General features: G+C 40.1%; 2 protein-coding genes across 5 annotated transcripts; both read left to right on the top strand.

Annotated features, from left to right (window-relative positions):
- Positions 1-1,047: 1,047 nt before the first annotated feature.
- LOC110052806 (7-dehydrocholesterol reductase-like) lies at positions 1,048-22,295 on the top strand. 4 transcript variants are annotated; one of them, XM_020758987.2, is made up of 4 exons: positions 1,048-1,113; positions 11,117-11,191; positions 18,147-18,286; positions 20,398-22,295. In XM_020758987.2, the coding sequence occupies exon 4, from the start codon at positions 20,422-20,424 to the stop codon at positions 21,970-21,972; it is 1,551 nt and encodes a 516-aa protein (XP_020614646.2). In that variant the 5' UTR covers positions 1,048-1,113; positions 11,117-11,191; positions 18,147-18,286; positions 20,398-20,421; the 3' UTR covers positions 21,973-22,295. The 4 variants fall into 4 exon arrangements, with proteins under 4 accessions (XP_020614646.2, XP_020614645.2, XP_020614647.2 ...); XM_020758986.2 differs by lacking the exon at positions 1,048-1,113 and adding an exon at positions 1,169-1,300; XM_020758988.2 differs by lacking the exon at positions 1,048-1,113 and having other exon boundaries at positions 10,617-11,191.
- On the top strand, positions 2,355-7,341 carry LOC110052807 (uncharacterized). Its single transcript, XM_020758991.2, has 3 exons — positions 2,355-2,649; positions 4,791-5,458; positions 6,002-7,341. Exons 1-3 carry the CDS (start codon positions 2,484-2,486, stop codon positions 6,188-6,190), a joined length of 1,023 nt encoding a protein of 340 aa, XP_020614650.2. The 5' UTR covers positions 2,355-2,483; the 3' UTR covers positions 6,191-7,341.
- Positions 22,296-22,309: the final 14 nt, after the last annotated feature.

Genomic DNA, 22,309 nt, shown 5'->3' with positions numbered 1-22,309 from the left:
TCTCCGATGTTTCCTTTTGGGAAGGGCGACTGTAACACACTTTTTCTATCCAACTCCTAAGTGGTTTATGGACAATTAGGGTGTTGTTTTTACCTGAATTTCTGAAATACCGATTTAGAGATTTTCGATAAAGTATGTATGTATGTATGTATGTATGTATGTATGTATGTATGTATGTATGTATGTATGTGTGTGTGTGTGTGTGTGTGTGTGTGTGTGTGTGTGTGTGTGTGTGTGTGTGTGTGTGTGTGTATGTATGTATGTATGTATTTGCTTGCATCAGTGTGATAAAACGGGCCGTGAAAAAGCTACGAAGTGTGGGTGTGCCGACGCATTGTTGTGGCTAATAAACTGCTGCGATGACTTGAACTGTGGCCGAAGCTGGGAACACTGTATCACTTTGAAAAATGAAATACACAAAAAGGATGGCCTCGTGTCCTCAAACCCTGTAGGTAACTTGTTTTTTGGACAGTAAGGTTGAAAGATTGTGTCCAGATCCCCATCAATTTGTTAATCCTCGATGCTGACCAAAAGAAATGAACGCTCTAAGAAAGAGGTGAGATTTACTAATTTTAAAGGCACGAAATATTAAAACACTATCAGCTTGTGCAGAACCTGAAACTTACCCTCGGTGCAACAGAGGTTTTTCTTGCGCGGTTTCCGGTGTCGGTAATGTCCCTATTGTGACCAGCGAAGTATTTCCGTCATCCGCGCGCGCGAAAAAACCTCTGGTACCCAGGGTACCTGAAACACCAAAATGACACCGGAAGAGAGTGTCACGAGCTTAGATCAGGAATTGCGATCGTTTCGTCCAAGGATGCCTGATTATCATGGACATATGGTGCGACCCAAGGCTATTTGACAATTAAGACCCTCGATTCTCCATTTGTGAATATTCATACAGTTCCATATCTGGAGACCCTGGGTTCTCAGCCAAAAAAGTACACATGCATACAGTTCCCATGATCACATCACATGGCAAAACCCCGGGCAAAACCCAGATCAGAAGGCAGGAAACTTGCATGGCATCGGAAATCCGCGGTATGTGTTTATTTTGCGTCGTATAGCGGATCAGAGGAATAGTGGTGTGTTACTCGTCACGCAGAACCTCTTGTGAGTGTGTCTTTTTGAAATTACCAAACTTTGTTGCTCGACTATAAAAAGCTGTCGTTACGCAATAACGCTATTCCGCAATAGCGAGTTTATTAATAGACTACGAGAACGAGATTGAGTACGAGTACCATTTTCGAATTTCAGTTTCCAGTGTCCTCTCTCTTCATGTTGGTTTTAGGCAGAGAGGGTAAGTCATGGGATAAGATGGGTATGTGATTTGTTGATTTGAAGCCTGCAAGCTAGAATTGAAAAGTCGTTCTCGTACTCGATCTCGTACCCTATTACCCTGGGTGCCAGAGGGTTTTTTTTTGTTGGTAGCGAAGCCGCGATCGAGATCCTGGCGAGAGAGAACGACTTTTCAATTTCTCTCTCGCCAGGATCTCGATCGCGGTTTCGCCGCTTACAATCGCAGCTTCACTACGAAAAAAAAAACCCTCTGGCACCCAGAGTAGCAGACTATTAATGGATATCTATTTCGCTACCGCTATTTAAATGATGTCTATTACGTTCTCTGAAGTCTCTGAGGAATAGTTACGTTTGCACCGATGAAGGTTGACTTTGTCTATGAAAACAATGGCAAATTATGAAAGAAAGCGTCCTCCGTTGTTTAATCAATCTGCCATTTTGCTCCAAAATTTTGAACGCGTGAATCTCGAAAACACATGATCCTTTGTGTGTGGCATGTTGCTCATGTGCACTTGCCGGAAATAGAGATCTTACCTTGGCCTTCTGAGAATTTTGTGGCCAATTCAACCTCGATTGATACCTTAGGCAAGAATTTTTCTCGCTTTTCGTCAATTTCATTAAACTTGTTTTCAAAATGTCTAAGCTCAAAATTTATATCAAAAATATGCGAATATTTATGCGTGGTGCGATGTTCTCGCGATGTAGAAATGTCACGCAAGCATTCACTGAATTCTGAACGCACTTCAACAGACATTCTTTCTCGAACATATGGAGCTTGTTAGGCCAGCAAGGTCAACTTTGAACGCATGAAACGTGGCACTTCCAGAGAAGAAATCCCGGGGATGTAATCGTAGCGCATTTGTTTTCACATTGAATTTTGCATGGTAAAAGAAGCGGCAGGATATAGGCACCGCCAAAACAATAAGCTAATTGCTATTTGTATTGCCCCTTTTGGTGCATTTCAGGCGTATAATTATTTTGTCAACACCGTGACAACACGCTCAAGTCACGTGACAATGCAGCTTCGTAAACATCCCTTTGTTGACGTTTTGTCACATGATACTGCTGGAACTATTACCGGAAGGGAATATTTTTTTTTTTTCATTCGCGCGCAGTTTCGAGGCGTATAGAGAACTTTTGCCGGCTTTTGCCTGCCAAGAAGCACCTCTTCGCAGAACAAGAAAATGCTGTCCACCATGCAAAAGGTGTGCTCTATCTCAGCTCGCTGTCTTCGTCCAGTGGTGAGTTCGACGAGTATTTTGACGCGAAATGCTCACCAAGCTAAAGCCCAGACACCTTCAACGACTGGAAGTCCGAGCTCCGGCGATTACGATTTGAAGCTTGTAAACGGTAAGAAAACCTTCTCTTTGACGCTTCAGAGTTAGAACTTTCGTTTACCTAGTTGTTTCTTTACCGCATGAGAGCATCCTTAGTTCATAGCGGCGTTTGCCATGTGCTACATAAGCCTTTTGGAAGGGTACAGATGCCAAGTTCTACGGAAGGAATGTCTTTTCCCTCAAAAAAATGATAGTTTGCTAGCGTTTCATAATCTGTTTTCTGTTTCTTCATGACGCTGACAATAGTCGAGCTTAATATTACATTCGCAGTGCAAAAAAATAATAATAAATGAAATTGAGGAAAAGTGAACTTCGCATCTCTAAACCAGTTTTACCGGTATGTGGTGGTGTGCTTTTGTCTGCGTGCTATGGCTACGTATGCGGTTGATCGGATACGAGAAGTTGACAACAAATGTGAAAGAAAGAAGCTTCCATTTTCATTTCCTTGCTGGTCGTTTTGCTCAGCCTAGGCTAAATTCTGCATTTCGTGACAAAGGTGTCTTTTCGTCATCGGAGCGAAGAACACCCGCGCATGTCGTTTCTATAGCCATCATTCTCAATGACCCCTGGGACTAAGAAATTTTTTTGGAGAGGTACACTATGCCACGTTCAGCATATTGATGTTTTCAGTGAGGCCCCAAGAAGCTTGGTTAATGAGAGATTTGTCACCAAACTTGACAGTTAAGACTTAACGTATTGTACTTTATCAAGTACAATACATTTATAACACAAAATGTTGGACTGGTAAATAAAAAAAATCTGATTGGCTGGTTTTGTTATTGGCTCCTTGAGCTTATATGAAGCAATCAGTATAAGCATATTCCTCCAAACAGGAAAAAAAGTTTTGCACTTAAGGACATATCATTAGTTTATGTCGTTGATTCTGTTTACACAGGAGTTAGAAAGCTGTTTTGAGTACTTTCAGGGCTTTCTGTAGTCTTTAGGAGACACACTTCATGCTGAAACTGGGCTAGACTGATGTGGGTTGCTTAAAAAGCAACTGGAAAAGATTTGTTTTGAGTTAACACGAAGCTTATCAGCAGTGCCTACTTTTGTTACGGTGGGCATACATTCTGCGCATCATGTAAGGCATGGTTTTAAACCACCACGGGCGCGCTATGGTTGGGATTGATGTAATCAACTAAGCTACCAAGTGCAGGACTAAGTAAAATTTTCCTACTGTGACCAAATCAAGTTAAATAAACCTGTACTAAAACCAGGTATACCAGAATAGTGGCTTATCTCTAACCAATAACTGTTAATGGCTTTCAGCTGAAAGACGAACTGTTACCTGTCATAAATTGTACTGAAATCCAACTGTAAACATGTACCTGCAGATGGCATGGTGCATGCGCAAAACAAGTGTGAGAGACACAAATGTTGTACTTACTAGGGAGGTGACAGGAAAAAATGTAACAGGCACCGTAAAAGTTTTCAAAAAAGGTGAATGACTTAAAAAAACATGTGATTACCCCTACATTTTATGTTATGAAATGGAAGTGGTAAGCCTATTCAACATGTGCATGTGATTAGTTTCTGGTTGTGAAAAGAACAGCTATTTAGACTGTATTTTAGCTGAACTAGAGGAAGGCTGTCATCATCAGTCCTCATCATGCCATCGGATGCATAAGGTCTTAAGGAAGGCTGTCAGAGATGCTAAAAGCGGTATATTTGCAACGATGTTGTTATTATAAAACATACCAAAAATGGTTCTTATGTTACCATTTACCACATAGTTTAAAGATCTTTATGAATGTGTTTGCTTTTCTGTATGTAAAGGCAAATTCTAAGGAAATCCGATGTCAGCATTTTTGTTGAGATTAAAGGCTAATTATCTCGAAAAATGCTACCCCTAGTTTTCTTTGTGGATTCCAATAACCCTTGCAAAGATCTACTTTCTCCTCATGGTCCTAATCTGGCTCAAAAACCTTTGTAATTGGTAGGCACCGTCCTTACTTAAGCTTAAATGCATGCATAACACAATAAGCATAAATTAATCTGGTTTCCATTAACCTTTCAAGTGACAGTTTTCATTGAGAAAACTGCAGAATAAATGGACTCCATAGCCTTCAAAATAGTTAGATGAATTCTGAATGAATTTCAGAAGCAGTGTTTCTGGAACTTACAGTTATTTCACTGTTACTCTGATAACAGGTTCTGTTTTGAAGAATCCACGTTCAGAATACAGAATGGTGCGCCAGTACCAAGGAAAGATTAAAGGGGTCATCTTGGACTGGGCTGGTACTGTTGTGGACTGTGGTGTATACTCGCCAGCTGTAGCTTTTTCGGAAGTTTTCAAAAATGAGGGAGTCCCAATCACAATGGAAGAGGCAAGGGAGCCCATGGGAACTCACAAGAAAGTGCACATCTATAAGGTCACACAAATGGAGTCTGTGAGGAGAAGATGGTTTGAAACGTTTGGCCGCTACCCCAACAACCAAGATGTGGATAGGATGTATGCCAACTTTGTTCCATTGCAAATAGCATGTATTGCGGAGCATTCTCAAATGATCACTGGGGCTGTTGACACTGTAAATTTCCTGCGTCACAATATGGGCCTAAAGATAGGTTCAACAACTGGCTTCACCACACCCATGATGGATGTTCTGAAACCAGCTGCTTCGGATCAAGGCTACACCCCTGATGTGTATGTTGCTGCTGATCAAGTACCTCAAGCCCGCCCATACCCTTACATGGTTTGGATGAATGCTATTCAGTTGGATGTTAATCCCATTGAGGCTCTTGTGAAGGTAGATGATACAGCAGATGGTGTGAAGGAAGGAACATCAGCTGGCTGCTGGAGTGTGGGCCTTGCCAAGACCGTATGTTTATTTTAAATTTATTGAATTAATATTTTTATTTTTAGTGCCCTGCTTACATGTTTAATGTGTTGTTTTGAAATTGTTGACTTCTAATTGAGAACTTGTCAAAAATTGTACAGTAAAACCCTGGGCCATGTTGTGATGCTGTAGTTTACACTTGTCTCCTGCTTAGAGCCTCTTGACTAATCTGTCGGAGTTATAAGCAGTATTCTTATCAACTAAAATTTGCAAGAAATGTCTAAGACATTTTATTGTCTCATTTCTGTTCCACTCAAAATAAATAAAGTTTACACTGGAGTAAATTTGACTCGGGACTTGTCAAATTGCACTTGCTATAACAAGTAACCCTAATTATGAAATAGTTACACGAAAGTACTGGAAACCTTTCTGGAGAATAGTGATGTCCATGCCCATGACCCTGATTAATCATTGCAACTCTAACTGCAGTATATATTGGCACTAGAAGAATAACTATCAGTAAATAATGAAAGCAAGTCAATATTGGAGTAAAGTTCATGGACTCATCACTCTTCTTTTATGCAGGGGAATTATGTAGCCTTGAGTGAAGAAGAAATAGCTGCTCTGAGTGAAGAAGACTATGAAAGAAGGCTTGCCAGGTCTTACGATATTCTTGCTAATGCTGGAGCTCATTATGTCATTGATACCATCAATGACTTGCCACCTGTGATTGAAGACATTAACCGACGTCTTGCTGCTGGAGAAAAGCCTTAAACATGCAATGACATTTAACATCTTTTGGTTACAAACAAGTTTTCAGCTATCCTGAATCACAACTTTTGTACTAGGGTGTTGGTGCTAAGTGCATGTATACTAAATTTGGTTTCTTGTTCTTTTTAAAGCTTTTAATTGACTTAGTGCTAGACATGCCATAAATGCAGTGCACTGTAGTTCATTTATTGTGTTTTAATACCCCGGTAGTTCACCAAACAGCCTATAATAAATTGCTTATTACTGGCTGTGTTAATTAATATATATAGATATTTTATTAGCAGTTTGAAAGGGATTCTAATTACCGGTATCTAATATTTGAATATTGATTTTGTGCTACATACATTAGTTAAATGAACACCTTTTTGCCATGTGGTTTTACCAGAAATTATGGGATTAAATGTTTTGTTACTTTGATAGTAAACAGAGGTTTTAATCAAACATTGTATACTATTTTGAATGACATTTCATCGCAATTCCTGTATACATACACAACATGACTTTTTAAATGTTTATAGGCCATGCCTGAAAGTTAAGTATCAAAGAGAAGCAACTATTGTCTATTTTAAAAAATTCATTCTAAATTCACAGAGCAATTTTAAAATGATTGTTAGAAATAATTGTGTGAAAAATTGCTGTGAGTAAGTAAGGCCCAGTTCTTGTTCATGTAGAACCACATAAGTCCAACAAAACTTGATTGTTGAAACAAACATTTAAGTTGATACAAGTTAATTTTTCCTTTACAAATGTAAGCTGACTTCACCGACATGTGAAACTTGTAACACAGATGCTATAAGGATACATGTGCAACACTTTGCTACTCTTGTTAAATGCAAAAACTTAAAAAAGACTTGATCAGTTATGACAGTTATGGTCTAAAGGGCAACAAATGTTATTATCTTAACAGTGTATTCTGAATTTAATCACTGTTATTTTAATCATCAATACATTTTATTTGTGCATCCTGCAATAAAACAGTGTAAAGCATCACTTCTATTTATGTGCAAGGTTGCGCAAATAATTTCAAACTCCATCCTATTTTCAAAACACCTAGACTAGTACCATTGTTTTAGTAATCTAGTTTTATCAATATTTATGTATGACATCATTGGTATTAAACTAAATGAAAAAATAAATTAACTATCTACAACTTGTTTATTTCGTTCATTTTTTTGTGCTGGTACATCATGTAATAGCATGAACTTTATGTTGATATTTACCCCTTACATCAATTTGTCTACTGTTGGTAATTCTCATCTTAATTTTGTGACTAGTCCCTTAACATAATTAAGAAATCACCGCATCCTCACCTAATTGGAACAAGGGAGGGTCCACCTTTCATGGTTGTCTCAAGTCAGGGAAAGTCGGGGGATTTTAATACCAGTGAAGGCTGGGAAAAAACATTGGGGTTGCTGTCTGGATGATGTTGTTCCTATATAAGGAAGGAAAATTTGTTGAAAACTTATCAGTATTGTTGAAATAGTGGAAATGATGGCTAAAGGGAGGCTAGAAGCCCCAGCTACATGTGACATTTGTTACTTTGGTCAGCGGAAGTTTATTTTTAACAGGGAGAATTTTGAAAAGTGATGTATGTGGCAACCATGCCATGGCTCTGTTCCACACTCCCCTCAAAACTACGGAATTGATCTTCAATATCATTAAGTTGTCGTTGACCACCTCTAGGTCTCATGACTTTGTCACAACACGCATGTCTTTTTTTGCAAAGTGCAACACACCACAAGTTTCATCTTTGTAGGGTATCAAAAGGTGCGCCAAAACTGAACTACCGGTAAGTATTTATTACTGCACAACTGAATTTACTTAGGTTTCATTACATCACGTTACAACGGTGGTCGTGTGAAAATAAAGAGCTGGGATCTAGAAGTCGATAACATTCCACCTAAGGTAGGCCCGTGATGCGTGCACATGTGAATTATCAGGAGAGCTGATTATTCGCAATTACATCGTTTGGGTGAGGAGAATAACATGCCCAGCGGGTGAAAAGAAAATAAAGTGACAAATAACGCACTGATGTCGCCTTGGTTGATTAAAAGGGCCACTGATTCATGGTTGACACGAGCGTTGGATAGTTACTTGGCAAGCCTGACAAACCTCGTACTTGTTGAAAATCTAAATCTTTGCATTCAAACTAGTACCCAAGGGCTCTAGAAACATAGTTGGCTTGCAGTAATTAATTTAGTTCGGTGCCGTAGCCAGAAAAAAAATATGACTGAGGCAATGTCCATGATTAAATTATCTTCCTAGGGATTTGGCAGTGTTCTATCTTCCCCCTCCAAAACAAAACAACAAAAACGAAAAAAAAATTTACTGAAGCAAGTGCCTCGGTTTGCCTCATACTGGTGCAGTCCGCATTGTTTGCAACTTTTCAAGTGATGTGGTCACGCGCTGCAACATTGTGCATAGAGTTGTTGATGCGACAAGCAAGTTCTTATGTCTGATGTAAAACGGCAAAAGTGGCCAGATAAAGAACTCATAAATAAACCCCGCAGCTGTTAAACACTTTGCTCTCTCAGGGGCAAAGTGGACGGAAAACAAGAGTTTTGGGAAATGGGTTATAAGTAGGGAGGGAAAAACTCTTCATATTGATTTAGTTGTTTCACGCAATTACTCGTTGTTGCCGATACTGGACGCTTGGAACGTAAAGTGCTTCCTAAGTCCTAACATGTAAACATAAACGACCACATTAATTAGAAAATCGCTTAATGACGTGTAAATGCAAATCACCTTTCATTCAGATGTTATCAACATCTCGCAGAATATTCTTGTGAGATTAAAATCTTACGTTTTTTAATCTCACAACCTATTTTAGAATCACAAAGTGACATTTAAGATACGATGTTAGCTACCGAATATTGAGATCTTACTCTGTTGTTGACAACCCTGACATTGAAATATTGTGCTAGAGAATTAAGAAACCAATCACAAACTGAATCAACATGGATTTTTTTTTCGTAGCTATGAAAGACAAATGCTTAATTGCAAAATCCACTTTAGGTTGAAGCAATATAATTGATCGATGATTATAACGCAGTCACACAGAGAGAAGCAAACAGGTCGTTAAGGCAAGTTATTGGAAGATCAATCTCTGGATACTTAAAGGAGCTAAGTCACGGTTTGCGCGTCTTGGCAAGTTTAGCATAAAATTTTCAAGTTTGTCGTAGTTCGTAATCCACGTTAATCTTCGCCACCATGACAACCTAGTTCCTTTATGGTTCATTGTTATCTTCTCGGTGTTTTTTTCTATGTCAGTAAACTACTATTTTCAGGTTTTCTTCCATTTAAGGTGTTTTTGTACTTGGCCAAAACAACTCACAGTACACTGACTGAGTTCTTTTGGTTATACATTCATGAACTGGTTTAACTTGTTTCATCATCCCAGTGCGTCATGACGTGTCCAACGGTGGTGTTCTTATCAGTGTCCTACTGCACTGGGTGATCCCGTTCTTCTTGTTCAAATAAGCTATTGTGTTGTACATTTTACATAAGCCCTCTCACTACAGAACGTTTTCATATGAGTACATTGTAACTCACGCTTAATTGGTATTGTCCGAAAATAAAGAACAATGTGAAAACAAAATTTCCACTGTGTTGACAAGGATTATGAATCGTTACTGATTTCTATGTCTTTGAAGAGTCTTTGAAAAGAGTTCGTTGATAAAGAAAACCAGTGGACTAATGTAACGAAAAACCTCTGACATAGCCACAATTTACGCAATACTAGTTATGCACTGGTTTTGAGTTGTATACCATGGAATACCCCACGAGTCACTTGAATTTTTTCGGTATAAACACGAACCTTAAGGCGAGTATTTATACCAAGAAAAAACAAGTGACAAGATTGTTCAATGATCTACCACTGAAATATTTTATGCAATGTCATAGAAAGTGGCCAACACAATCAATGCAACATACGCGCAGCGCATGATGCCGGTATTGTGTAGATAATGTATTCTGATTGGTTGTAATTTCTATGGCATGGTATGAAGGGCTTTCTTTATACTTCGACACTGATTAATAGGGAGTTTTAGCAATGACGACGGCGAAGGCGGGGACGAGGCCTTGTAAAAAATGAATTTATATTTTACCTTCGAATGTCGCAACTGTGTAAATCTGTTCAGTACGCCTATCGGTCTAAAAACTTGCTCAGGCTAAATATGTAATGACAGAGTTCAATTCCAAAAGATACCAAAAATTAGCCATTAATTGCGGTTCGTGTTCTCCAAGATACATAGAACTTGGTCATTTCACGTTGTTGTTTTGCAGAGGACGGCAAAGAAATGTACCAAGATTCAAAACGCACGTACATAGCCATTGTTTTGCTCTTTAAAGGCTGGTTTTCACTAGCGACGGAGTCGAAGTCGAAGTCGGAGTCATAAGAATGCTTGTAACATAGTGAAAATCTAAAATCAGAGTCGTAAGTGGAGTCAACCTCGACGGAATCGAAGTCGGAAGAATCAGAACGTTTCCATTTCTTCCGATTCCGTTTACGACTCTGTCGTTTACGATCCAGTGAAAACTAGATTGTCGGAGTCGGAAGCAGAAACGGAAGAACCAACCAATCACAAGGCCCCGAAACGAACATTGTGATTGGTTTATTCTTCCGCTTCTGCTTCAGACTACGACAATCTAGTTTTCACCGGATCGTAAGCGACGGAGTCGTAACCGGATGCGGTGTTCTGCTTCCGACTCCGGCAGTTTGATTTTCACACTTCTGATTACGACTCTGTCATAAGTGAAAACCAGCCTTAAACCTTTTGTTTGGTGACGCTCTCGTGGCCGTCGCCGTCGCCGTCGTGGTTTGCTAAAATTCCCTAATAGACACGGGGCTGGGGGTGCACCTCTCTCGCTTGGGGTTTGGAGTGAATACGTGGGAGGCTGAATTCTTTTAATTTTCGTGACTGTTTGTAGGGAGCGCGACCATTCTTTGTGATGTTGTTGAAGCCGCTGATAAAACAACAGCAGAATTGAAAGGCCGAGGTACAGGTAAGGAATATAAACTTCTTTCCTTTTGTTCGAAGAGAGATTGGTAATATTAACTAAACAATAATTTATCCCTCTACTGAAAAACTTCTTCATCTGGACTTCATCTTGAACTCAGCACAAACAGATGATCGACATCTACTACCACCCTCGTCAACTTCAGAGTCAATATCCTTCTATTTAGAGTACACATAGTCAGCACTGAATAACATTTATACAGCTTTTCCCCAAGCCTGATTTACAAGTCAAAATGGCTGCTGAAAATAACTGCGGGACTGACGGTGTGTTTCGCATTTCAACCGAACGTGTCGGCTTTCTCGTGACCGGCAATATGACATGCTTGTGATCAAGAGCGCATATTTCTTTATCAGTATAATGGCATGTGAAGCCTTTTGTTCTTGGATGCATTAGGTAACCTTCGAATCGACCGAAACCTCAGCTCAACAGTTCACTAAGTCAGAAAAACAGTGGAAGTAATAAACCAAAAACAAACAAATGGTTGATTGCACGGATGGGTCTTTCGTGAGAGCCTCTGTTCACTGACTGTGTTGATTTCATATTGTTCGAGAACTTTTCTTTCTTACAACTACGTCAAGTTTATTCAAGAGTAAACTTTAGAATCCGCCCGTTCCGGAGGAAACAACACTCACAGTGGTCATGTAAATATGAGCCAAAATTTGTTTGGGTTCAAACACATTCAACCATATTTCTCAGTTTGTTTAGCCTGCGAATACAGCTGGCTCTCGCCCGCGCGCTCGGCCGCATTGGGCTGTGTTCTCACGCTACCTTTTGTTGGTGAATGTTACCCACCCTACCTGGGTGTATGAATTGACTCGTTTGTTTTGTTGTTGTTTGTTCCTGGAGCAACTGCACAATACAGGGCCACTTTTAAAGGTGCATAAATTTAGTGGCTAGTTTGACTCCTTTGGCTCGGGAGTGGATAAAAGAACGAGGAATAATCTATACATGCGTTAAATCCTAGGTCTTTATATTTAATGGCTCGTTTGGCTCGGGAGTGGATAAAAGAATGTAGAATAATTTATATATGCGTTAAGTCCTAGGTCTATATATTTAGTGGCTCGTTTGGCTCGGCAGTGAATGACAAAGGAGACCCACAGGAGCAAACGAGCCAAACGAGCGACCAACGAGCGCTGTTGGTGAAATCGAGAGTGACCTGTCTTGCTCAAACTACAACATAGAGGGCCTCCCACAGGGATACAATTAGGTTCTCTTGATCTCTTTGTAATTTCACATTTTGCTAAAGTTTCCGTTATAGGAGAAAAAAATAAGATTACAGCTGCTAAATTGGTTTGTGCCAAAAGAAGGCAACAGATACGTCATCATAAGATGGTTATTGGAAACTTGATATGAAAAAGGGGCAACAACAACAAAAATACTCTGAATAGGACAGGGACTGAAAATAAAACAAAGAGACAACGCTTTTTTACGAAAACAGCTGAAAAATAAAAATGGTTTTCGACCAGGGACAAAACTAGCAACCATTGCCCATTGTGATCGGCCTACAGAAACATCCTGTTTCCTGTATTCTAATTATTTTGTTCCCAATTTTTTGTTATATCATGCGATAAAAATCATATTTATTATTGTTAACAATGATAATCATATATTTTTTTATCTTTTTGTTGTAAGCTATTCTTTGTTGAAAACCGCTTCTGCTATTTTAGAATGGAAATTCTTACCAGAGGCGTCTTCCATTGGATAATGTTGTAAAGTAGGCGGCTTTTGTCGTGATTCTCATGTCTCATGTATTTATGATAACTAGATAAAGCGAGAGCTTTCTTAACCATTTTACGCGTGGCCGCGGTTCAAAGTGTTTATCATGGCGGAGCCTTCGTTGAATGCCAGATGCGGCTACCTTTCTTGCTTGTAGAAGGTAAATTTTATCTAATCGTCCTCATTTGTCGGGGATAAATGCGAAACAAGTCTGATTCATTTGTGCTTGCGGCAAATGCAAAGTGGGAGAGACGTTGGGGTTATAAGATCTCCAGAGATCTCTGAATCGAAGTTAATTATTTTGCAACATTGAATATAGCGGCCTCAAAAAGAAATTCACTTTATTCAAAACAAATTCTGGGCTAGCGCGTTCATTTACTGAGATGCGACATGAAAACTGATTCAGTGTAAGTGGTAAATTTTTCAGACATACTCAGTCTTAATTTTAATGTCGATTTTAGTCGGTCTTGTATGCGATTAGCAAAATTCTCTTATTTGCATCAAGTATTCGCAATGATTTTCTGACGCGCGAGATAAGGCCGGCCGCAATCGTACACTGACTCCGTCACTCCGTCAGTTTTCTTTGAAACTGATAAATTTTACACTTGGCCGACCAAGCTAATAAGGGTATACCTTTTCAACTTCGCTTCTCAAAGGCAACGCGACAAAGATTTTAACATTAAAAATGTAAGGAAACGACGTTTTTTCAGGCCAAACATGGCAGTCGGCAGCTTAAGCCAGGCGAGGCTCGAAAGAGCTGCGTCGGAGTCAACATATTTTGAGAAGCAGCACCAAAATCAACCCATGCAAGCTTTTCCTAGCGGGACGTACCAAATGGAGAAATAATTTTATTTCTTTTGTTTATTATTTTCATTTTATTTTTATTTGTAAGTTATGGTTGCATTGAACTGGAGATAGCTTTTTTAAATTTCAAGTATTTATTTGCGCTGTTCTTTTACTCAATCAAAGATCGACGTATTTGGGAGGATTAAGACAGAAATCAAAGCCTCCTGAGATCCAATTCAATATTTTTATTCGTGGGGTTTATTCATGATCGTTTAAATTTTATTAGAAGGAGGCTCGCTTCAAAAAGTTCTTGCTGGCATATGCAAATTTCTGTCTAGATTTTTTATTGTTTGCCGACCATGACAGGTGTGCTCTTTCCACCACAGAGTGAGAACAAAGCAACCAGTTCAGGTGATATTTGCTCACTTTAGATTTCGTCCACTCTCCGCGTGTTTTATAAACGCTGGACACATGAAAGCATACCAGTTAGTAGATGCTGTCGTCTCTATGTCCAATTGCCACAGCAAGGAATTAGCTAAAACATGACTACCAACCTGCTTAGAAAAGAGGCTCTTTATATTAATTAATCGATAAAATTTTCAATATCCAAGTGTGTCTTATAACTTCATGCTGAAACATAATTAAAATGTCTTCGAAAAACAAATTCTGCTGAAACTGTAAAACTGATAATGGATTTCCCTCAGTAACCGAGAAACGAATCGAAACAAAACGTTTCAGCTAAAAGCGATGCAAATTTTAGACTCAAATTGCTCTTGTTGTTCTTTTTCCCAATTTACCTGCTCTGTTTAGCGAGGGCTGAAACTGGCGATTTATCTAAGATCCCTTTCGTAACCTTTTTTTTTGTTATGCCCTTTGTGACCAGACGGAAACCCTTGAGCTTTGTTTTCAATTTCACCAATATCTTTAGGATATTTTCTCATGTACTCAACTGAGATAAAACTGCAGTGTACCAAAAATCAATACCATATTTTACAATAACTGTCTAATTTCTCGCGCACTGATTGGCTAATTTTAAACATCAATAAGAGCACAGACGGATAAAATTTTAATTAATGCAAGCTTTCAACTGTCAACTTTTTAACCAGTGCATATGAGATTTTAATGACTTTTTAAGTAGCCAATCAAAAAGCGAGAAAAGCTATCGACAATGTTCTCGTCATTGTTTACGGCAAGTTTACGGCGTCTTTTCCCCTCGATCATATGTTTCCGGCATTTGACCATTTTAGGGCTAGGGCCTTGCGGCTCCCTGAGGGTCGTGGTTCTACAGCCACTTTGACAATGTTATGACGCAATTTATCATCAATACGAGGACAGACGCAGAGAAAACTGACGTCAATTTGTTAAATCGAAAGTGTCTAACAAAATTTAGAATAGCAGCACGCTGAGCTCGTACAAAACTCTCTTTTAGAGATAGACATAATGTAAAGAACACGTCACAGCTCATTTTTTTTGAACGGCAAGATTTCTCCCTTCTGTTAATCTGACAATGACAATGACAATGACAATGACAATGACAATGACAATGACAATGACAATGACAATGACAATGACAATGACAATAACAATAACAAGAATAATAATAACAATAATAACAAACTTTGTTGAGTACTTTTTCATACAAACTTGAATCTTACATGAATCTGGTAAAAAATTTAGAAATTCAAAAACAAATTTATTTTAAGAAAAAAAAAAAATAATAATATTAAATATTCCTCTGCAGAATCCTATTTAATCCTTTTTGTCGCGGGTCGTGGTCGCAGCCGCCGACCAATAAGGCGCAGGGTCTGAGAACAAAAATTGAGGTTTTCCAGGAATGTCTAAAATCCCGAACCGCCTTCACAGAGCCCTTTCTCTTCATCCCAGGCGCAGAAAAGAAGTGCGCACGCGCATCATTTGTTTAGACGTCATAAAGCTGCAACAAATGAGCGAATGAATGAGGAGAGCCTTCTTGTAAGGTGTATTGCCTTGTTTAGCAGACAGGTAAGAAAAGAACAAAGATTCTGTTGCCGTTTAGAAGATTTACGCAAACTAAAGGTCTTTTCTAGCGAATTTACTTATCCGTGACGCTATTGTCACAAATTTTCTCTCTGTTGCTTGAGATGTTTGTGATAAGCTTTTCGAAAAGGATTATACAGAAGACTTACACAGCATTTACAAATTTCTGCACTATCTAGCTTTTATACACAACTTGATCTATGCATCGTTCGAACTCTTCTTTCGTCTTCAGTAATGCCGTAGTTCTTTTACAAATTTCGCCGCTTGGAGCAATCTCTGAGGTCTCTAGTCTCGGATGCCATCGGATAGCTCTTTGTTCTTTACTCCTGTGGCTTCTGTTTAAGTCGTTGAAACTTTCTTCTTTAGTCATTGGTTGTGACCACTTCCGGACGCCGGTTTTTCAATTCAAAATTAAAGAGGCCCTGTTAGGGGGGGTACCCATGTCCCCTGTCTGAATTTTGCCACCAGCCATGTCGGCATTTCGCAAGATTCCTATGTCGCCTGTCGGAATTTCGTCTCAGAGGAGTTGGGTCGGGAAATTTGACCTTGTTCGATTAAAACGAAGCTACACGTATAACACATCGTAATACCTTTGTTTATTAAAAAAAAAAACCGACACAGTGCTCTCAAGTCTCACGCATTGAGCATGAGGCTCACGCAAACGAATTCAATCTTGCGCTCTCACGCTGAAACTATTATTTCTCACGCATTGAAGGTTCCTTGCTGTTTTTAGTCCAGTACATATATAATTAAGCATCTCTTTGGATATAATTTACTCCTTGTATGCTTTGCACTTACTTCGAACACTTTTCAGCACTAGGAATTCTTATGCAGAGCCAGCATTTCTCCGGTCAGTGGGTTTAATGATTACTTTAAGGTTACTTTTAAAGCATCACATTTCGACTCAGAATGAAGGAAAAGACTTCTTAGCTACATGTACTTCAATTTTTCAAAATTTCTAAGGGACTGGGGGCATGCTGGGGGCATATTTGGGGCATGCTTTCTAAGGGCTTTGGCATACTTTCGAGCGCTGAAGTTGCTAACCTCCTAGGAGATGTGGGGGCATGCTCCTCCGGAAAATTTTGAAATTTAGACGCTTGGAATTGCTATTTTCAGCCATTTTCCAGTCAGTATTTGGACCTAAAGTACAATCGAACCTATGACTTTTTTTACCATGTTTATGTTTAACAACCGTTCTTTAACTCAAAATCTCAACGGCCTCAATCAGATAATCTCTCCTGTCTATAATCTTCCTTTGAATTTGGCGTAACCCTTACTTTCTGTTGAAGACGAGAAGACCTTGGCAGCTTTCCCCTGTCTCTCTTTTCCTTCCATAATGCCATTTGTTGATAATACAACTTCATATTCTTTTACTGATGACCCACTGATAAAAATATGAAGCAGACTTTCGAAGATTTCTTTCCTTTTTCCTTAAGCATGTTTTTAGGCGTTTTAGGCCACTGCTCTCTCAGCTGAGAATGAGAAAAAATACTCAGCAATGACGGACTCGATTTGTTCGACGTGGACGTTTTAGCATATATATAAGAAAGCCTGTGTTTCACGACCCGTCGACATCGTGCGTGAGAGAGGAAAACACATTTAAAACTCTGGAAATGCGTCTTCACTTCGATTCAGACGTTTAAAACAATCACTGCATTCTCAGTTCCGAAATTCGTTGTCGGTCTATCTTCCATTGGTGTCGCTTTCTCTATTTCGCTAGAGTAGTCTGTCGTTCGTCGCCAATTCAGAGCTCTCATGTCGCCATTTCAAGGCCATGTCGCTTGTCGGAATTTACCCCTAACAGGGCCTCATTAAATGGAACTAAATCGATTTTGGGATAAGAAGAGATGAATCTGTCCCCATAAAGCGCCTCGACACTCGGTTGGTCCATAGACTTCGTAACTGAACTTCGTGCTTCTGGCTCTTTCTGGCAAAATGACGTAGGAGGAGCAAATTAAACAAATTACGAAACCTGGGCAAAAGGCCACTCCACCTGTCCTTTATTTTTGTTGTTGATGTAGATAATTTTAAATACCGCATAATATATCTCGTTAGTTGGCCTTCAAAAATAACCTTTTAGCCCGGAAAAAGCTTTTCTAGGATCTTCCTCCGATGGGGTCAAAACCAACGGGACAAGAGACAGCAGTGGTTAACTTCGTCACGGTTTGCGTATCTTGAAAAGTTTAGCCTAAATTTTTGAAGTTCCTCCGAGTTCGACGTTTGATGGTTTATTATTATCTCTTTGGTGTTTTTCTATCTTAGTAAGCAACTATTTTCAGCTTTCCTTAATTCAAAGGTAATATTGTATGCGGTCAAAATACCGTGACTAAGCTCCTTTAATAAAGAACCCATGGGCTCTGGTATGTTTGTTTCACCGTATCTCGCTTACTATGATTAACTTGAGATGAATTACGTCCGGTAGGGTCAAGTTTCCGTAGAGGATTCTCGCTCGAGTGATAGAGTGGAGAACACAAAGAACAGACAGGACCTTATTCCACATTTAACAGAGCTTTGCAGTGACCATAGCATCAAGCCAGAAAGCTAGCTGGCAACTTTATAAAGGTAAGCAATAAGCAGAAGTTCATGTTTTGTAAATAACGTGGAAGTAATTGTGGCTATTTATGTAATGGGTCAGCCTTTTCATTCTTGACCTTGGTGTGTATTCGGCGCTGCTGGGGAAACTCCGTCGATGACACTACACCCTATACTAGAGGATTCACTGAAAATTACTCGTTGCTCTCATTTTTTCCTCAACCAAAATTACAATACTTGCTCACATCGGGTTAATTTTGCGTGGATTCTTCTAGGTAAGAGCAATCACAAACCTTCGATTAAACTGTAGTGACCTTGGCATTGTCCCGGCATTGTCCTTTGGTAGCTTGTTACAAACTAGACAAAATTTCAATTGGATAGATAACTGTCACAGAGAAGTCTACTTTTTACAACATTTCCCGGCCGATAAGTAAATTTTTATGGGCTTTCTTGTATAGTTTTGTTTAGGAAGAAGTCAGTCACGTTTCTCGCTTTGGAAAGCGAATTACCTTCCTGTGTGTTGCAAAATGAAGAAATCCCCGCACATGTCTGGGATTATCCAGTGTAAATCGATGAAACAGATATTTTTATTTAGCGTTTAAATACCAAAGCTGAATTCATGACCGACTTAAGATTTTTCTAATGCCGAGAGGCTTTTAATCCTTTACGAGGATAAACCCGGGACCAAAGTAGGAGAAAATCTTTCCTCGAGACATGACCTATTATGATGAGAACCAAATATTTGTTTGGCTGTTTCTGACAGCAACTGTCGGCGTAAACGAGAACATTATTGGCAGGGGGCTTTTGATAAGTTTTAGGGCGGACACCCTAAAACTGACAAACTAATATGTCGCTGCCAATGAATAAGATTAACCAAAAATGCATAAGATCGTTTCTCAGTCCAAATTTTGCTTGATAGAGACTTAGATAAGGGAATTGGAAAGAATTATAGAGAAAAAAGAAAGTTTTGGAAAAATTGTGCATTCCTTTAACCATTTAACACCCAAATTTTCTCTAAAAATGCCGTTTTTAACCCTTAAATCAGCTTTTTGGCTACCATGACGCTTAATGGGCCTTAGTCTTGCTGAAAAAGCTATTTTTTTTCTTTACCAAAAATATAGATTTCCCGAAGTTAAGTTACGAAAATGGACAGTATTTTAATTTGGTGCGTGCGCATAAGCCAAAATCTCCTTTTCCTCGGCCCTTTTACTCTCGCTACCTTTTGCCTTTCATATTCTTTCTGGCTGCCGTAAAAAGTTGGATGTTAATTATGGGTAAAGCCTGGAAATGGGACCTTGATCAATTATACGTATAATGAGCCATTTTAACACCATTTCTGCGCCAAAACTGTTAACGTTGTTTTTCAATTTGTTACCTTAGAATGCCGTTGATATCCAAAACCGCCTGTTGTGCGGATAAGTCTATCCTAGCTCTCTGTCTGCTTATCAAAACCATGTGGTGACGTGGAAATTGAGGACGTCACAAGTGGTACAAAGAGCACGACCACTCAGCGCGCGTATATGTTATGTTGGGAGAAAAAAGGTTAAATTTTGGCGACCAGGGGTATTTCTACTCCCCCCCTGGATGGGATGCTAGTCCATCGCAGGGTTACCAACAGTATTAAATTCGCCGGCACCCATTTATAAACCTGGGTGGAGGGAGGCACTGTGAGAGTAAAGTGTCTTGCCCAAGAACAGAACACGATGCCCCCCGCCAGGGTTCGAACACGGACCGCTCGATCCGGAGTCGAGCGCACAAACCATGAGGTCACCGTGCCTTCCCTCCTTTGCGAAAATGAAACTATTGATATTTTAAAACCGTCTAAAGTGCTGGCCTCTTTGAACACAAAGTTTAATTCGGCGGTTAAATTATAGCCAACTTAAACTACGGCCTTGTATATATCTGCTGCTAAGAAGCTGTGAATAAAAAGTCAGTCCGGATCAGTGATGGCGGTAAGCGGGAGGTGCGGTCCTCTAAATAATGCGAAGGAATTATTATCGAGTGGTAAGGATTCGAGTTGTTGTTTTCGTCGTCGAGCAAGAAATTTCAGTTGATTTTGATTCAGCGGCGCGGTGTCTCATATCAGTCAGGTGTGGTTGAACGTTATCAAACAATCGTATTTTTCGTATTTTTATTAATAGGTATTCTCGTACTGAAAGTCTACTATGAGGACCTCCTCTGAGTTCATGGCAGACGGGCCCCACTCAGCTGTTAACGGTATCGGGCCTCATCACATGGAGGAACCTGCCGCACAAAATGGTCACGTGAGTACGCCCACATCTCTTTCACAGGGTGACACTGCTCCGTCGCTCGTTAATCGGAGAAAAGCAAATGACGTCCATGCTAATGGCATCCAGTCCACCAAGGCCGTCAGAAATAAGAATGACATCATCAATTTGTCGCCAGGCCTACCAGGTTTCAGCGTCGACATTTTAGGATCCCTCATGTTGCTATGGCCACCGTTGTGCGTTTCGTATTTTTGGCTCGCCTGTCACTCTTACCAGTGTTCTCTCGGAGATCTGGGAGGACAAGTGCTCAGTAAGATATCCGATGGAGCCATCATCGATTTCATGAAGCAAAACTTCCCGGAGGTTAACGCCGGTGCCATCAAGTTGTACAGCCTCTGGATGCTGCTGCAGGTGATTTTGTTCCTCGCGCTCCCTGGCCGTATCAGACGAGGAACGGCCACGCCTGCTGGGAATGTGCTTACCTACAAGTGTAATGGCATAAGCGCTTGGGTTGTAACGCACCTTCTGTTCTTCATCCTAGTTAAGAAGGGTTTTATTGATGCCACAATCATTAGTGACAACTGGGGAGCCCTGATGGTTATCACCAATGTGTTTGGCTTCAGCTTGGCTTTCGTCTCGTATGTCAAAGCGCACTATTTTCCGAGTCATCGAGAAGATCGGTGCTTCAGTGGATCAGTCTTTTACGACTTCTTTATGGGTGTGGAGCACAACCCCAGAATTGGCCCTTTTGATTTCAAACTTTTCTTTAACGGAAGACCTGGAATAGTGGCGTGGACTTTGATAAACCTGTCATTTGCTGCCAAACAGTATAAAGACTTTGGCTACGTCAGCAACTCCATGATTCTCCTCAACATATTACACGGGACTTATGTTGTGGACTTCTTCCTTAACGAATCTTGGTATCTGCGCACAATCGACATGGCTCACGACCACTTTGGCTTCTACCTGGCCTGGGGAGACACATGCTGGCTTCCCTTCATGTACACTCTCCAAAGTGTCTACCTGGCTCGAAATCCAGTGAGCCTGCCCTGGTGGGGATGTGCAGCAACTCTCTTGGTTGGCCTGGCCGGCTACATGATCTTCCGTTCCGTCAACCACCAGAAAGATTACTTCCGGGTAGAGATGAAGACGAATGGAAAGTGTACGATCTGGGGAAAGCCGGCTCGGTACATTTTGGCGCCTTATGTTACCACTGACGCGGAAAAAAAGCACTCGTACCTTCTGGCCTCTGGTTGGTGGGGACTTTCCCGCCATTTCAATTACGTCGGAGATCTGCTGAACGCGCTCTCCTATTGCCTTGCGTGTGGATTTGGTCACGTGCTACCTTATTTCTACATCGTTTTCATGCTGATTCTCCTGATCCACCGTTCCTTCCGCGACGATGTCAGATGCAGGCAGAAATATGGTGCACTCTGGGACAAGTACTGTCAGATGGTCCCCTACAAGATCATTCCTTATGTGTTTTGATGAAAGCTGTGGCCGACTGCAATCACATACAGTATTTGTTTATTTGCTGAAGATTACACTGCATCAGTGAACTATTTGTTATATTGACTTTTGCTATTGATTTTTATTATTCTCGTTGCTTGTTCGCCTGATATTTTTTGCTGATATTGTAAGAAACAAATTTTAGATACTAGCTTTTTGGGGGGAAATGAAGGGCTAAAGGAAGAACCCCGGGCTGCATTGATATTTATTGGGTTTTTATTTGTTTTGTCTCGTCCTTGGACCTTGTAAGAGTGACATCACATTCAGCCAAGGCAAAATAAAAGTCATACAATTGACGTCAAGAGGTTTTATTAGT

The sequence above is a fragment of the Orbicella faveolata genome, unplaced genomic scaffold (genome assembly GCF_042242905.1).
Source record: "Orbicella faveolata isolate gen_17 unplaced genomic scaffold, um_ofav_v1 contig_1, whole genome shotgun sequence".
Classification (NCBI taxonomy): Eukaryota; Metazoa; Cnidaria; class Anthozoa; order Scleractinia; family Merulinidae; genus Orbicella; species Orbicella faveolata.
The sequence above is the reverse complement of the archived record's forward strand: the minus strand, read 5'-3'. Positions and strand labels throughout refer to the sequence as shown.

Bases quoted from the DNA above. Each gene is read 5' to 3' on its own strand.
- LOC110052807 (XM_020758991.2), top strand. From the start codon at position 2,484: ATGCTGTCCACCATGCAAAAGGTGTGCTCTATCTCAGCTCGCTGTCTT. The intron at 2,650-4,790 runs GTAAGAAAACCT...CTCTGATAACAG, and splicing joins CGATTTGAAGCTTGTAAACG to GTTCTGTTTTGAAGAATCCA. The intron at 5,459-6,001 runs GTATGTTTATTT...TCTTTTATGCAG, and splicing joins GTGTGGGCCTTGCCAAGACC to GGGAATTATGTAGCCTTGAG.
- LOC110052806 (XM_020758987.2), top strand. From the start codon at position 20,422: ATGAGGACCTCCTCTGAGTTCATGGCAGACGGGCCCCACTCAGCTGTT.